The following is a 16247-nucleotide window of genomic DNA, read 5'->3' on the forward strand; positions in this document are numbered from 1 at the left end:
ACCGTTCCTGTTGCGATGGAGTGTTTTGATCTGTCCAATAAAAAAAAAAAAAAGTCTTGTTGGGTATTTTGGGCTGTTTTGTTTTCAGTAGATTGAAAGAGGGGAAGGTACTGCCAAGACTCAAGGCCAGAGAGGATTTGTATAAATTTCACTACAGTGTTGCACACAAGTCTTTACTGGGGAGGTATTTTCTGTACAGTCCTCTATCGACAATGTGACCATTCAAAGAGATCACCTTAAACCTTTTAACTTTGATTAGGAATAGAAATCATACATATATCACACATAAGAGATAATCATTTCATGGCACATACAAGCTGCATCCCAAGGCTGATGTGAATAATATGGTCCTTTTGATAAATATAGTATAAAAGCAAAGCTTTTCCTGATCCCTCTTGGTGGCACCATCACTACTGATGGGGAAATTAAAAATGACGTTGCCATAAAGAGATTTGAAAAGCATCTCCCATTGTGTGCAGAGAGTGACTAAGTTAAAAACCAAACTAGTGAATGAATGCTACCATGCATCTGCTGCATCACACATCCTGAAACTGTGACACAGACTGATTAATCATATGTGGTGCAGTTTATAAAAGAGAGTGATGGGATTATTACAGGTCGACTGCATTGTTGTTAAAAGAAAAATCCACCCAAAGATACTTGTACATTGTTATGTGTGTCTCATCAATCTGTGATTCCAGAGGTTATTTCATGATGAAGTGTTGTCATTTTTTTGGTGAACCCACTTCACCCTGCCTCGTCTACTTCTAATTCAGTTGGTGATTTCCCACATTTCCAGAATGCATTTCGACAAACCCCAGAGAACGGGCCTGAACCTGTTGCTTTTAATACATGTAGGTGGAGAGCAATGGCAGAAAGAGAGCGAGTTTTTCCAGCTGAGAAAAAGTGGGAGTCGCACCATTTACTCAAAACACAATATGTCTTGTGGTTGCACTGCATTCTGGTCTATTTACTGGTCTCTACTGTCGGTGGAGAAATTGGTCTCTCTCCTCTTCTACGATGGATTTCTCCCTGTATGATGGCTGAAAGTCTCTTGGTGCAGATTGGCTCTAGAAAGAAGCCCTCGCCCTTTGATTCTGAGGGACTGACACCAAAACCTGACGTTTACCGCTGATGTTTTAGATCGCTGAAACATTTTCTGCTATCAAACTCCATTGTAGCTGCTGGGAATATCTAACATGATGTAATGTCATCTACGTATGTTTGTCCAGTTATCCACAGGATTAATAAAAACAACAAAATCTACCCAGAAATGCAAGATACATCACCAATAGCTGTTTTATAACAGTGTTAAAGTGTTTAAGGGTGGATTTCTCTATTAAGAATACACATCTTGCTATGCAGAGTATTTAACTCAGAGGAGACAAGACTAGAGATGCACCGATCGATCGGCCGGTGACCGGAATCGGCCGGTTTTCAGCTGATCGGCCATGACCGGTGACCGGCCGATCAGTCTCATATATCCGATTCTGTGCCGGTCAAATTTAAGACAACGGTAAAAACTCCGCTATTGAGCACTTTTTTATTTTGAGATTTGTTTGAGTGAGAGTGAGAGTGAGAGAAGGTCCTGTAACCTGGTGCAGTTTTGGAGAAAATGTAAGTTATTAATAGTCAATGTTTTATTATGAACATACAATTGAATTTTAATTTTCCATTAAAGAAAAGTTACAAAAATGTTTGCGTGTGCTGTCAATTATAGTTCTTAGAAAGAAAATCGGAATCGGCCAAAATCAGAATCGGCAGGTCAGACTTTTAAAAAATCGGAAATCGGCCAAGAAAATTGCAATCGGTGCATCTCTAGACAAGACCACAAGAGTTTGATACCTGGGACAAACAACTGAGCTTCACTGTAATGTGTCTCAACACAGGGAGGCTAAGCCGAAGCAGACACAAGCCTCCACTTTCTGAAGATGATAATCACCCACATAAAAGATGGGACAATTCCCGTTGACGCCAATGGACGCGCCCCTTCTGGGAATTCAGTTTCTTTTGTGCTAACCAGCCAATCTCCTCCAAAGAGTCCATCGTTTTTTTCCATCCATATTCCACTGCTGCTGCTGCTCTTCTTCTTCTCTTTGCTCCTCTTCCTCAGCCGAGCACGCTGTCGTTGAAGGCCAGACAGACCACGGCCTTCTGGTGGCCACTGTACTCCCTCTTGATCTCCCCCGTCTCCACACACCACAGACGAGCCAGGTTGTCAGAGGAGGCTGGGAGACAGAAACAACCACAGTCATGTATTACAATTAAAGTTAAATTTCATCATGCATAAGTTATCACACCTGCTATTGTCTAAAAGTCACTTAATCTGCAACTGAATGAATGAATCTATTTTAAAATTACATACTTTTTGGTTGGTGTTTAAAATGATGGATCCTGACAGTAGCTTGATAACGAAGGCCATCACACTCAAGATTATTCTTCACAACAAATATCATAATATGAAATGACAGTGGGTCTCTAACTATAGGAAATGTGTGGTCATATGTGTCATATGAAGGTGTATTGACAATGTACTGACCGGTGACGATATACTGGGAGTCGCCAGAGAAAGCACAGTCCCACATCCAGCCTCTAGAGGTCTCTCCTGGGTTGTTGCTCTTGATGCTCAGCTCGGTCATCAGCGAGAAGTTGGACGTCCGCCAGATCTTACAGGTCTGGTCTGCTGAGCAGGTGGCCAACAGGCTGGAGATGAAGCAACATCATCATCATCATCATCATCATCATCATCATCATCATCATGACAGGAAACTAACCTTTTTGTTTTTCAGCAACAGTGGCTAGTAGATCTCCAAATTCAGCCGCCACTTTCACTATTTTAGCCAACTAGACTTTTAAAATAGAATACCATTTCGCCAAAGTAGCTGATTGAATAGACAAACCTACCAGCCAGTCAAAATGTATCTGCATTTGTCGGGTGACTGGTGTTAAGTTTCCAACCCTGATCATCATCAAATTATCTTATCCATAATATTAATTGGAATTTTCACCACATTACAGATGTTGTCAAACCTGGCATGCTAAACGTTGGATAATCTCACCATTAATGAGATAAATTAACGTTCACAAGACAATCTAATAAATTTGCAAGTTGCTCTGGAATCGATTGTTTGTGCTCAATGGTTTCTCTTGATATGTATCACTGATTATCATCATTTGCTATTAGAAAATTCACAGTCAGACGATGAATTATAGTACGGAGAGGAGGAAGACACTCACGTGGAATCGGGGCTGAACTTGCAGCGTAGGGAGTAGCGTTTGTGTGCAGGAATCTTGGTTTTGGGAATGAGTTGTGTCACCTCATCTCCGATGCCTCCAGCTAGGTTCCACACATAACAGTTACCCTGCGAGGAGACAAGATTCAGTCAGGTAATATTCATTACATTTAAACAAAGTTATCACTACTGAGATTCATTGGCAGACCCCAATTCATGCACCAGGTTTACACAACACGTGCAAAGAAATACTACAAATAGTAAATCTGATTGTCCTTCTTTTCCTTGCGTCATGACTGCGGTTTGCTGATCACTGATATGTATAAGAAATGAATGCAGCATTTGTTGTTTGTTCCAAAACTGCGGCCTGAAGTCACATTGGTGGCATTTTGCACGTGCCAAGAGCCTGTAGGCAGCTGTAATGTAACACGAGCGTCAAGGCTGTCATAAGCTCCACCAATCAGAAGTAATGCAATAACATGATAATATTGACTCAGCTGGCTTGATGAAATGACCTAAGGTCCCACTGTGTTCTATTGTTCGATTCTGAACCATTAGATTAAGACAATGAAACATAAAACCTCTTACAGGACCAAATATATCTATATTACATATATAGCCATTTTAACTGAAGTGACTCTTTCATTTGAACTTTTACTGGCATTAGCTTTGCATTAGTGTGTGGGGTCTGGCCACTACTGGCACATTTCCTTCATCAAGAATTTCCTAAGGATGCAGTCACACCTATAGCTCCGTTTCCGAAAAGTTGAATTTGTTCCATTTTTGCATTTGGTTCATTTAGGGTCACAGTGCCAAATTGCACACAAACTCACCTTGTCAAAAAAAGACAGAGTTTTAGAAACATGTCATCCTGCCAAGTTAGAGATTTTCAAAAACAAATCCAATTCCAGTTCCTGTAACTTTAGCTAATCATGATGGACTTGTCTGCGCACTTTGCTGTAATTTACCTTCTCTGGTGTTCATACCAGTTAAGAAGACATGAAGAAAGAGCTGAATATGAGTCAGTCCAGACTGCAGTTTGCCCTCAGTCACGCTAATCTCTCCAAGCCTGAGGCACTGCTGGCTATCAGATGTCAGCATCTGTCTCCTTATATTCCCATAACACCTTGTGTTTCGGGGTTGTTTCCTGTAGTTGGATTAAATTCTCAGTCCTAACAAGCTGCACCGCAGTTCGCTTGGAAGAAGACTGAGACTGACATTTTCAGGTGTCTCAGTGTGGTTATTTGGTGCGATCACAGTTTGAATGGCATTGTTCTCACCTGCCCAAACAAAGTGAACTAAAGCTGCTCTAAGACACACCCCTTCCTGGCCTCTGGGTACTGACCGAGCTGTTGACCGCTGCCATGTAACTTGCATCTGGGTCAATGTGGACTGAGTTGATGGAGACCTCTGGCTCAGGAATCAGCTGTTCATTGTGGTCAGTCTTCAGATCCCAGATATGAATCACTCCACTCTGGTCTCCGACAATCAGCTCTGCCTGGAAAAGATAAAACGTTAACAGTTTATTTACATTTTTAGGCACCAAACTGACTTACAAGGACTGTGACATTAGAATCAGCCGAAAACTCTGACAGCAGATGTAACATAACATTCCTGTGGCCCTATCATGTACGACAGAGAAATGGTAGGAAATAATAGAAAGAGGTAGAAAGGGTTTTCTTTAAGACAAGACCATATTAGAGTGAGCAGAGGAGGAAGACATGGAAGGGGGCGGGATGAGATTAAGGGGGGTGGGAGAGGTGAAGTAACATGATTTTAAAACTTAGCAACACTGTTTTTTTTTTCATTTACCTAATGCTGCAAGACATAGTGTGAATTGGCTTAATGTCTCACCTGGTTGGGATGCAGGCACACGCAGTTGATTGGAGCGTTGACCTGGAAGATCCTCTGACACTGCAGATTTCTTGACCTAGAAGGAGCAGAAGCAGTCAAAGATTGGTTTGTTGAACGCATCAGAGTGAACGTGTACAAAACACGCACAGAGAGAAAAGATGGACAGACAGTCATGTACTGTAGAGGCTGCTATGCTGTACCTCAGGTCCCAGATGCGAGCCATGCAGTCCTCTCCTCCTGTGTACATCCAGCGTCCGTCTTCATGGAACCCCACAGATGTGATGTTCTTGCTGACGCCATCGTAATTGATCACCGGGTTGGGGTTGTTGGAGTTCAGGTCATACATGCGAATGTGCTGGTAGCCTGCAATGCAGAGAGAAGACTTACAGTGATGAGGTATAACAGCTTTGATCAATTTCACAACCGCAACTGTGTCACTAGCATGATGCTGATGTTGTAGATGAGGAGCAGGAGCAGGAAAAGGAGGAAGAAACAATTGTGAGCCAACCTGCAGCAGCAATCATACTCCGGTCAGGCGTGACTTCAAGTGAATTTACTTGCTGAGGGCATATGTTAAGAAAGTGAATGATGTAGTTTATGTAGGCTAAGTGCTAATTTCAGAAGATCAATAACAAGTTATATCCCATTAACATCTAAAAACATTTAGCATGTGCAAAACCAGTGACATAACTCCTTTGAATTATGCCACTGGGTTTGCACCTATCACAAGTCTTAGTGCTAACTTTGAACATTGCAAAGGTTTTTGTACCCATTATTAAGGTTTTTGTCAATCTGGCCCTTGGTGTACAGTGTGTGTTAAACACAGTAAGGATACGGAGTCCTGGTGCTGGACCGTCCTGGTGCAGATCCCGCTGTGGGCCTGCCAGAAGCGGACAGTATGATCGTATCCAGCCGTAGCCAGAATGACCGGGTCGCTGCCCACCGTCCCCTGGTTCACATTCATGCTTGACTGATTGCTGTCAACAGACAGATGGAGACACACATGTCACTGCATGCAATATGTAAGGTATGAAATTGAATAAAGTCAGCTGCTGTAGTTTTCTGACGGACATTATTTATTATTATATAGTTATTGAACAGCGTACTGTGGGAATAAAAGTGATAAACTTGTGTGATAAACTTGCTACTGTAGACGTAGCTAGTTAGCTTGCTAGCTATTATGGAGGCCTGTCACAAGTAACGCTTCTACCTTACAAGCTAACGTGACAAAACACATCATAACTTTAACAATATTGCACTGTATGATATAATTTACGAGAATATCGAAGAACACAGCAAACCCGACGAAAAACGGTTTTGATTACCTTTGGATGTTGATGACAAACCAGTGGCGTCCGTCCCTGTAATGTGTCCGTTTGCAACAGAGCGATGCGTTTTCAAAAGTTCCGTTTCGGTAAACGGTGCGCTGCCGCCACCTACTGTCTTGTTTTATTATAGCAGGATCTGGACAGTCACTTAGTCCACTGTTATCTACTAATAAATAAACAATTGAACTGTTTATAAATGGATATATATTAGAGTTTATTAAAGACAATAAAAAAAATCAAACAAGTTAACAGTACACATTTTTTGAATAAATAAAGGTAAATAAATAATGCAGAAAATGTAGAAACATCTATCCACAAATATGCCCAAATCAAGACTAATCTATTCCCCTGGGCACAAGTGCTAGTGCATCTCAACCATAACGTTTCAGAAACAGCTTTTCAGTCGCTCTCAGCAGTCAGGCTTGTATTCTTCCCCATCACAGCAGTTGAAGAGGGCAACTATAACCACAACATATCTGCTTGCCTGTTCGGTCTCTGCTCTACTTCTTTCTACTTTCTTCTGATCACAGCAGGGCGGACATGTGTTGTTTCACTTCCCCTGGGTCGGCCAATGAGCAAGCCACAACCGCCCCCTTGATCCCAGTCCTCATCTTGGTAGAAGGGAGGATCTAGAAAATATTATGATCATTTTGTATTATTTTGAACGTTTTTTTTTTTTTTCTAGCTAAACTGTACAGTAGAGAATAGAAACCCACCTTCACATATATTTTGCATCTCTCCAAAAGAAATTTCCACTTCATTGCAGTCCGCCCCTCCTCGGTCAAACTGGTAAACTCCTCTATCTACAACGGATGAAATGGAAATGCTGTTTAACAAACCTTTCCATATCCACACACACATTTTAAAATTCCATACTTGTTCCAAGACAGTTGTTTTTAACTGGATTTGAAGATATTGTACAGCATTCGATATGATGTATGCTGACAGTGGCTGGGCAATATTCCTGGACTTATCACTTTATACCTGAAGGTTATTCTATGTACATATAGTCACATGTATATCAGGACTGAACATCAAATAATTCTTTCTTTATAATTTCCCAGATTTCTCTGTTATTCCCAAACCCATTGAGACCTGGATATTATCAAATTCACTTCTTCATGTCAATCATTTCCCAGACTTTCCAAACCTGCACAGATCTGAACTTGGCACTTGGCAGACACTCCTACATTTTTACATATAAGAGTTAAAGGTAAATAGTCAATACAGCTGTGGGAGAAGAATTAAGTATTACTGCTATAGTGACAAAACAGACATGTGGCCTCTTAGCTGGGCTTTTGAGAGATCTTGCCCTATGCATCCTGTGATCACAAGTCAGGATCTATACTGCTCTCTGTCTATATATATATATATATATATATGTACTGTAAATATTTGCATAGACAACTGATGATTCAAAACCATAATCATAATCCCTTTTGTCCACTCCTTACACCTGAACCCATAACACACAGTGATTTTATGTTGATTAGCTGTTTAAAAGATGTCCAAATGGTTATAGACATCTGGGCTAAAATTAGGCTACAGAGGGTTTAAAAGTGAAAGTTTAGTATAGACTTTTACATATTAGACTTCTGGGGTAAATGACAAGAACTAAAGCATTATCTTGTACATATGGACTTCTCTGGTGCATATTTTTATATTTACAGGTGTTTATGCATTGTTTAAATATGTAATAATGTAATTACTATTTGGTCTAAAGCTGGGCTGTACATACCCAAACAGATCCTGGGCTGTATGAGAGCTAAAGTATAGATGCAACGTTGAAATGATGTCTAGTGCTCAGCGGGTTGGTGCTTTTTAAGAGTTACTATCTACTTATATCTAAAGAGTTGTCTGTGTGTGCGGCAGGTGTACTGACAGTGCAGCCGAGCGTCTTCTCGGCGACGGGGCTTCGGAGGGAGCAGGCCTGCAGGGTGCCGGTGTGATCGGTGAAGTCCACCAGCAGGTCGAAGCCCGTGCTCGCCGACACGCCCTGCTCCCCGCCCGGACACAGAGAGTTGGTGCAGCTCTGCAGGTCCTCGGTCACCTGGTACTTACACCTGGAGCTGGGAGAGCAGAGGAAAGAGACTGATCGAAGGATTGTTTAGTAGCTGGAGGTTATGACGAGTGATCAAGAGGAGAGATTCTACTAGAGATCTACTTTCCTTTGCCAACACCTCCCATTCTCCTCCTAAATCACATCAATTTCACATTGTGTTTCTCCTCCCTAGTTATATAAAATGAAATCCAGTGTTTGAGTGTTTGAGGTTGTTTTAAGCACAACCTTGAATCATGATCGAGAGTAGATTAGAAAGTTTTGATATAAATGATTTTATTTAACCCCTTGCACCCTGATTTCCCTTTAAATTTCCCCTTAAGTAGCTTCAAAGTCAGATTTTTTCCCCTACTGTATGACAATGTCACATACAAATACATATTCTGAATCTGCTTGTTCCAATGCGTCACTGAAGTTACAGCACGCTCATACTGAGTGAAATATTCAAACCCAAGATGCCATTTTTTTATGGCTGTGCCATTACATCAAATGGAAAAAATTTAGATGTCTTATGCATCATTTTATACCCATTTCCCTGTAATTCAGCATGACATATTTGGTCAAATCTTTGGAAACCTTTGGATCTTGACTAGAATTTAAAATAAAGTTCTGTGGGTTTGAACAAAGCTTTGGCTTGTAACATGCATTTGTAATGGGTGTAAGAGGTTAATATAGTAACTATTTGATAATGCATCCACTCTTGATGAACTTACCAGCGGGTCCTGATGACTTTTGAGAGAGAAGTATCGAGGTCCAGCTTGGAGATGAAGCTGTAAGTGATGCCAAAGAAAGCCTCAGGACTCTCCTGGGCCTTCTTCTTCAGCTGGCTCACTGTGTAAACATCACTGATGGAATCCACTGGACAAAAACAACACCACATGTTGATGTCTGCAGCTTTGTATTTATCAAACTCTGAGTCAAGACGAGGCAGGCTATGAGACGGGCAGCACTTGTCATTTCAGTATTTTCGCCATCTGAAAATTTTTCACTTCGGGAAACATTAAGTGATAGGACTGGATGCACAAAAATCTGATTTTACTCATTCTGTTTTTGCTCATTGCCCACAGATCTTCAAACCAGACATGGAAGTGATCCTGCTTGTATTGTTATCCAAATTCTACATCTACATTTTACATTTTGGGCATTCAGCTGACAGCAGAATAACTTCCATTCCTAGATCATTAGCATTACAAGAAACAAATGGTAAGGAGTGCAAATCAGAGCCATAGTGCACTGACTATATTCTTGTGACCCAGGAATGATTGTGTGTGAAAGAAATGCTAGGAAAAGAAATAAGAAAAATAAGATGTTAAGATGAGACATACAAGGGATTTTTTTTAACTTCAAGATAAGAACTTACAGTATTAGAATGAGTCAAAGAGGAAAAAAATCTACATACTACGGATGCAAGCAAACCACAATGTGAATATGAGTAACATAAAGAGATGGAGAGGCAGAGGGGAAAAGTAATGCGGACACATATTTAAATTAATAGAACAATGGGAGATGCAGAACAGACATTTTCGGGCCGTGTGTTGGCACACAGTGATGTGACCTCATGTCATCTGATCTTCATTATCAGATCTCATGAATCACATTGAAATGACAAAATGGCAAAACTGTACGTGTTGCCACAGGGAATTAATTCAATGCTTAACAAAAGAGCTTCAATGATGATCGATGAAGGACATTTTAAAATACTCAAATCAATCAACTAATTGGTTAAAATGATGAAAATTTCAAAGACGCTTTTTCCGCATTGATTTTGCAAGGGATAAAGATATGATGTAGTCTTCACTGTTTCCTACCAGGCACATTTTCAGGCTTCTCATCTTCATCCAGAGCCCCGGACTCAGAAACCTGCTTGGCATAGCTGAACAGCAGGCTGGCTTCCTTGGTGTCTGAGATCAGATTATAATTGACGTTGACAGCAACAAAGAATACGTCTCATTGAATATAATGTATGTTAATTCCAGGGCAAGAAAACTGATATTTTTTCTTCTGTTGTACACCATGACTAGTGTGGGCTGTGGTTGGCCAGAATTCGTTCTAAAAATCAAATTTTTTGAATGAAAATAAGGGACCTACACACAAAGGTTAGTAAACTTCCAAAGTGACAGGTAGAGTAGGCAAACTTAACTGGGATCATTTTCCACCTTTCCAGCTTATCCTCGCTTAATAGCACAAGGGAGAGTTACATCAGATCCTATGCATTTGTAAATGTCGCTGTGATTTCCTTACCAGGGTTGACAGTGATAATGGTTTTGGAGTTAACCGTTGCTGCCATACAGTTGCGAAAGCTGTCAAAACCAATCTTTGCATCCGCGATGAAGAGCACTTTGAGTGAAGAATAAAAGGCAAAACGACTGTAAGATTTCCCAAATATAAACACAACGTTAATCTCGAATTTCCACTTGCATATTTCTCTTGAAAAAGAGTTTGCTGTCTTAATGGGACATGACAGAAAGGAATAAAGGTTAAGTAAAGATTCAGTTTGCGGCTGAGAAGGAGCAGCCACTGTTAACCTACCCGTCTCCTTTGGTATCAGGGTTTGTACGAGCTGAATGGCCTCTCTGTCCCAGCTGTGTGTGATGGAGAGGTCAGGGAGTTACTCCAGGGAGAACATGGTGAAAATCAAACACACATGCGGTACAGAGGTTCAGGGGGTCAACCTAAAGCTGGATGTCACCAAACTAAATTTGTGGTAACCTAAAGTTACAGGGCAGCGATCCAAGGGGCCAAAAGATGGAATATGGCACAAAGGCAAAAAAATAATGATTCTTTATTCATTTTCCAAATTAATAAATGCCAATGACTCACCAGACTAAGGAGAAGGAAGTGACAGAGTCATCAAAGAGCTTCACTTCCAGCCTCTGCCCTTTGCGTCCGTCTGAAGTGGTGAACTGCTTCGGCTCGGCAATCTGAAAAAAACGTAAACACAATTATCTGAAGTTCCTATCACAATATCTTTCCTTTTCCTGTTAAAAACTGTAGTGACATTAAGTGCAGGATCCGGCCTCATTCTGAACTCTGAGGCGTTTCTTTAGGCCCTTATGGCAGGACTTTGCATTAATGTGTTACAGGCAAACAAAGACCAATGACCATAAAACTGTGTAATCCTTTTTTTATGATGTTTTTGCCTTTTATTATGTTAGTTTTATGCTGTTCTTGTCTTTTATTGTTCCATCTTATTGTTGTTATTTTACTTTTTCTCTCTCTTTCTTTTATTTTGACTGTAAAGCACTTTGTAACTCTGTTTAAAAAGTGCTATATAAATAAAGCTTATCATTATTATCATTATTATTATTATTTTATTATAACCACACTAAACAATATGGACACAAAATACTCTTGTAGGTGATTTAATTTGATTTGTGAAGTAATAATATGTGTTAATATGAAGTAAACTAACCTTTACCTTTTTTTTTTTTTTACTTTTTCTTAGACAAGGAAGATTTGTTAATCATATATGCTCAACAACGCCCTGCTTCATGCTTATCAGCGTTCCCACCATGGACCCTGATGGAAGATTCCTTGACTTTTCCACGACTTTTATAACATAAAAGCGCTTCCATGACCTAAAAACTTTATTCCTCCCCGGTTTGTTAATTTTGTTTTTCAGCTCAGAAAAGTTGATCAGTCTGGTTTCCACTACAGTTGAGCTTGATGTGGAGGAAAAAAACACTGAAAACCACCAACTAATGCAATCAGTGTGTGAAACAAGTTGGAAAATACATTCTGGTATATTCCTGTAAAGCGATCCATTTGAAAAATTCCCCGAAATTCCCTGACTTCCCCAGAGAATTTATCAAACGCCCTGACTTTCCCTGTCTCAAATACACCTCTCAAAAATGATAATCCAGTGGGAACCTTGACTGGCTGATTCAGCAACAAAAACTTATCTTGGAAGTGTCCATTACTACCACAATCCTCTACTCTTGGCCAACTGACCCACCCATGTTTCAAACCAATGATCGTTGAGTCACAAGCTCTTAAAGGAAAAATCCACCCTAAAACACCCCTAAAACTTTTGAGACAAACATTTTGTTGTTCGGTGGTGTATTTTTCTTATTCCTGTGGATAACTGGCCAAACGTCGACAATCTGACGTCATTTCCAAACATTTCCAGCAGCTACAATGGAGTTTGACAGCAGAAAATGTTTCAGCGATCTAAAACATCAGCGGTAAACGTCAGGTTTTGGTGTCAGTCCCTCAGAATCAAAGAGCGAGGGCTTCTTCTTTCTAGAGCCGCCATTTTGCACCAAGAGACGTTCAACAGTCATACAGGGAGAAATCCATCGTAGAAGAGGAGAGAGAGACCAATTTCTCCATCCACAGTAGCGGAAAATTAACCAGAATGCAATGCAGCCACAGATTGCATCTTTGCGGATTTGTCGTCTGTAGTGTAGAGCTGCAACAATTAATCGATTAATCGTTTAGTTGTCAACTATTAAATTAATCGCCAACTATTTTGATAATCGATGAATCGGTTTGAGTAATTTTTTAAGAAAAATAAGTCAAAATTCTCTGATTCCAGCTTCTTAAATGTGAATATTTTCTGGTTTCTTTACTCCTCTATGACAGTAAACTGAATATCTTTGAGTTGTGGACAAAACAAGACATTTGAGGACGTCATCTTGGGCTTTGGGAAACACTGATCGACATTTTTCACCATTTTATAGACCAAACAACTAATCGATTAATCAAGAAAATACAGATTAATCGACAATGAAAATAATCGTTAGTTGCAGCCCTACTGTAGTGTGTAAAATACAACATACTCTTTGATGGCCGTGCATGGCAAACCACAGCATTGTTCTCTGTCCACTTTTTCTTAACAGGAAAAACTTACTGCGCTATCACTATTGCTATCAATCTCTCCACCAAGACGTATACAGTGTTGTTGAAAGTCATTCTGGGAGATGTAGGAAATCACTAACTGAAGCAGAAGTAGACGAGGCAGGTTGAGGGAAAGTGGGTTCACCAGAAAAGTGAATTACAATACTACATCGCAAAATAACTCCTGGAATACACTGAAAATCCCAGATTGATGCTATCTAACAGTGTAACAATTGAATTTTTCCTTTAATACTGAAAGAATCTGACACAACCCAGATCTCGCCGTACCGATCTGACTGCAGCCAGTATGTTTATCACGTTGCCGTCCAGGCTCTGCCCGTTGGCCACGATGTCTCCCAGAGAGTAGAAATCCCTGGAGTCCTTCACTGGCAGGTGGATCAGAGGCAGCAGCCGGTTGATGGTATCCATGTCAGCACACAGACGCACCTGGGAATGAGCCTCCGTCACCAGCAGCCTGAAGAAGCTGAGATAGCAGAGAGGATACGGGCCTTTTTGAACCAGCCAGCCCTTTACACTGTCATCTTTGGCATTACACCGCATTACATCACCAAATACATAACATTTCCTCAGTTCCCTCTAGCTGTCTACAAGCAATGCAGGGCGAACGCAACGATTCACACAGGAAAGCAGAAAACTACAACACCTGCATTAGAAGTGTTTATTACCTTGGTGTTGCAGGGCAGAATCTGTCCTCTTTCTCTGGGTCTTTAGTGACAACTAAAGGATTGTCAATGGTGACTGAAAAAGACAGTAAGTGAAGATGGTGTGTATAATACAAGTCAAAAAATACATCACCAAATGCCAGTTTAACAAAACAAGACACCAGTGCTTTCAAAACAGAGAGCAGGGTTCCCACAGTCGCTTGGATATCAAATTTAAGGGATTTTCGATAACTTGTTCAAGACCTTGTTGTTGAAATTCAAGGACTTAAAATTGGTACATTTGGTGGTAAGACATGACAAAATCAAAATTAGACACCACAGAGGCCTATTTTTTTTTGCTCATGATCTTGCCAATTCAAGAAATCCTGGTAAAATCATTCATTTTAAAGTGCTGCTGTTTCAACACAAATATCCATTGGACTGAGGCATGCTGATGAATAAATTAAGGCCTTCTTTTATTTTTCCCAAATCCATAAACTTTAAAGGATATTCAAGAAAGACTTCCTCACCGTAGTCTCCGATGCTGAAGCTGCCGGAGAGCCCGTTGATGTACCCATCGTTTCCCCAGGCTGTCACGTTGATGAAGTAGTCTGGCGAGTCCTTGATGGTGAAGCCGAAGGTGAATCTGTCAAAACCAACATCTGAAATCCAGATGTATGGGTTTAGTTTGTGTCTGGGTCAGGAATGTGTCTTTTTTTTTTACTTTGTTTTCTAGGTCTGCTGAAGATAACTATGCCAAAGAAGAAGAAAGACAGAAACTTGGATGGAGGGTTGCAGTTCAGCTCCTCGCCAGCAGAGGGCGGTAGCGTTACAAGACACGGTGCTGCAATGCTGGGTTCAAGAATTTGCCTTTTATATTTGAAAAGAATTGTAGTCTTAAGTGCAGTAATATGAAAGATGTCATTGAAACTAACTTTTTCTGTCAGGGAAGCTCCTGACATCAGTTTTTCCAATGATGACACCAGCCACCGTCTGAAAAAACAAAACAAAAGAGCAATGGTAATGTATTGACTCATCTGGATTCAATGTTAAACAGCAACCAATTACATAAACTGGGCATAAAGCAATGCCGAACCATAGGCCTAAATTGCCAGAGTAGCACATAACTACGTTTGAAAAAATATTCAAGGCTATCAGACTCTGATGCTGTGTTTTATGGCCTGTTGTGAGATGAAAATGAGATGAAATCGCTGGTTTATGAAATGAAACTCATCTTAACTCACTGGATGTGAAAAGTTGGGGTGCAGCTCAGAGATGGCGACATAGCTCTGGGCAGCCATGTTGTTTACTCACAGTCTGACCGTTATTCCAGTTGATAGTTAAAGACTCTGTGAGGTGGAGAAATGTAACACAGACAGTTAACATTGGCTAGGATTATGAATTCACCGGGACAGCCGTTATTATCTAATAAAAAAATGTTACCGTTGATTAATGATTTAACTCAGGCTAGCTAAACTGTCCCCCATCATCACGCCTCAACTGACCTCAGGTGAGTCTTTCCTGTTATATTATGGTATTTTATCTGGTTATCGAGTTAAATATAGCTTAATTATATATTTAACACAAGCTAATGTCAGATACCATACTGTAATTTTCGCCGTTTTACCTGGGACGTTTTCCTTGCAGTTTATTCTTTGTTTTTCGCGGCAAAGCAGTTCCGCGAGACTGCCGCGGAAATGCTGCCTTCAGGTGCTGTCGGAAACATCAGAATTAACGATTGAGCGTACTTGAACAACCCAACCAAGCGGTATTGGTTATCTATGTTTTCTGTGCAAATACATGGGATTGTATGTTCCATTTTCACTCGTTGTTTAAAGTGTAGATGTTAAATCTAGCAGAGCAAAAATATAACAACTTTGGACAAATTAATTAATTAAAATAGCCTATCAATCACACGCCTGATGCGGATTTCGCCCCCTCATTTTGCCATTCTGTCAGTTCTGTGCTTGATTTCTAAAATAAAACAATAAAAAAAATGTACATCCCAAATGCTGACAGAATACAATGCACAAAAGAAAAGCAGAGTCTGCACATTGCAAGTTGCTCCGAAGCATTTATTAAAAACTACGTTGTTACAGGTTCGACTTTCTTATTATTTCCGACCAAAAATCGCCTATTAGGAACTCGGAATAAGAAATTTACGAGAGGCACCTGAAAGCAGCAAAAGCGCGCGTGCGAGCAATATATACCTACAGCCACCCAAGCTTATCTATTCAGCCGTCCAAGAAATAACTTTACAGATTAGATTTTA

The 16247-nt window shown here is 40.4% G+C and overlaps 2 protein-coding genes across 2 annotated transcripts; both read right to left on the minus strand.

Moving 5' to 3' along the window:
* Positions 1–174: 174 nt before the first annotated feature.
* On the minus strand, positions 175–6454 carry mlst8 (MTOR associated protein, LST8 homolog (S. cerevisiae)). The gene is made up of 9 exons (XM_071530985.1): positions 6413–6454; positions 5923–6064; positions 5596–5647; positions 5288–5450; positions 5088–5163; positions 4579–4731; positions 3238–3362; positions 2540–2703; positions 175–2228 (listed from the first exon to the last, which is right to left on the minus strand). Exons 2-9 carry the CDS (start codon positions 6049–6051, stop codon positions 2110–2112), a joined length of 981 nt encoding a protein of 326 aa, XP_071387086.1. The 5' UTR covers positions 6052–6064; positions 6413–6454; the 3' UTR covers positions 175–2109.
* A 458-nt stretch (positions 6455–6912) lies between these two features.
* Positions 6913–15276, minus strand: LOC139653975 (meiosis-specific with OB domain-containing protein-like). Its single transcript, XM_071530992.1, has 13 exons — positions 15220–15276; positions 14911–14968; positions 14506–14637; positions 14000–14072; positions 13602–13797; positions 11295–11395; positions 11004–11056; positions 10716–10811; positions 10283–10375; positions 9188–9332; positions 8298–8484; positions 7132–7218; positions 6913–7044 (listed from the first exon to the last, which is right to left on the minus strand). The coding sequence occupies exons 1-13, from the start codon at positions 15274–15276 to the stop codon at positions 6940–6942; spliced, it is 1383 nt and encodes a 460-aa protein (XP_071387093.1). The 3' UTR covers positions 6913–6939.
* Positions 15277–16247: the final 971 nt, after the last annotated feature.

Source organism: Centroberyx affinis, unplaced genomic scaffold, assembly GCF_046629955.1.
Source record: "Centroberyx affinis isolate AG114_WGS23_722 - 3 ecotype Tasmania unplaced genomic scaffold, CSIRO-AGI_Caff_v1 ptg002014l_1, whole genome shotgun sequence".
Taxonomy (NCBI): Eukaryota; Metazoa; Chordata; class Actinopteri; order Beryciformes; family Berycidae; genus Centroberyx; species Centroberyx affinis.

Bases quoted from the DNA above. Each gene is read 5' to 3' on its own strand.
- mlst8 (XM_071530985.1), bottom strand. From the start codon at position 6,051: ATGAATGTGAACCAGGGGACGGTGGGCAGCGACCCGGTCATTCTGGCT. The intron at 5,451-5,595 runs GTTGGCTCACAA...TCTGCATTGCAG, and splicing joins GAGTATGATTGCTGCTGCAG to GCTACCAGCACATTCGCATG. The intron at 3,363-4,578 runs GTCAGTACCCAG...GTCTCCTCGCAG, and splicing joins TGGCAGCGGTCAACAGCTCG to GGTAACTGTTATGTGTGGAA.
- LOC139653975 (XM_071530992.1), bottom strand. From the start codon at position 15,276: ATGGCTGCCCAGAGCTATGTCGCCATCTCTGAGCTGCACCCCAACTTT. The intron at 11,396-13,601 runs GTACGGCGAGAT...CGTTTTTTTCAG, and splicing joins TACTGGCTGCAGTCAGATCG to ATTGCCGAGCCGAAGCAGTT. The intron at 8,485-9,187 runs GTAAGTTCATCA...CTGCTCTCCCAG, and splicing joins AAAGTCATCAGGACCCGCTG to CTCCAGGTGTAAGTACCAGG.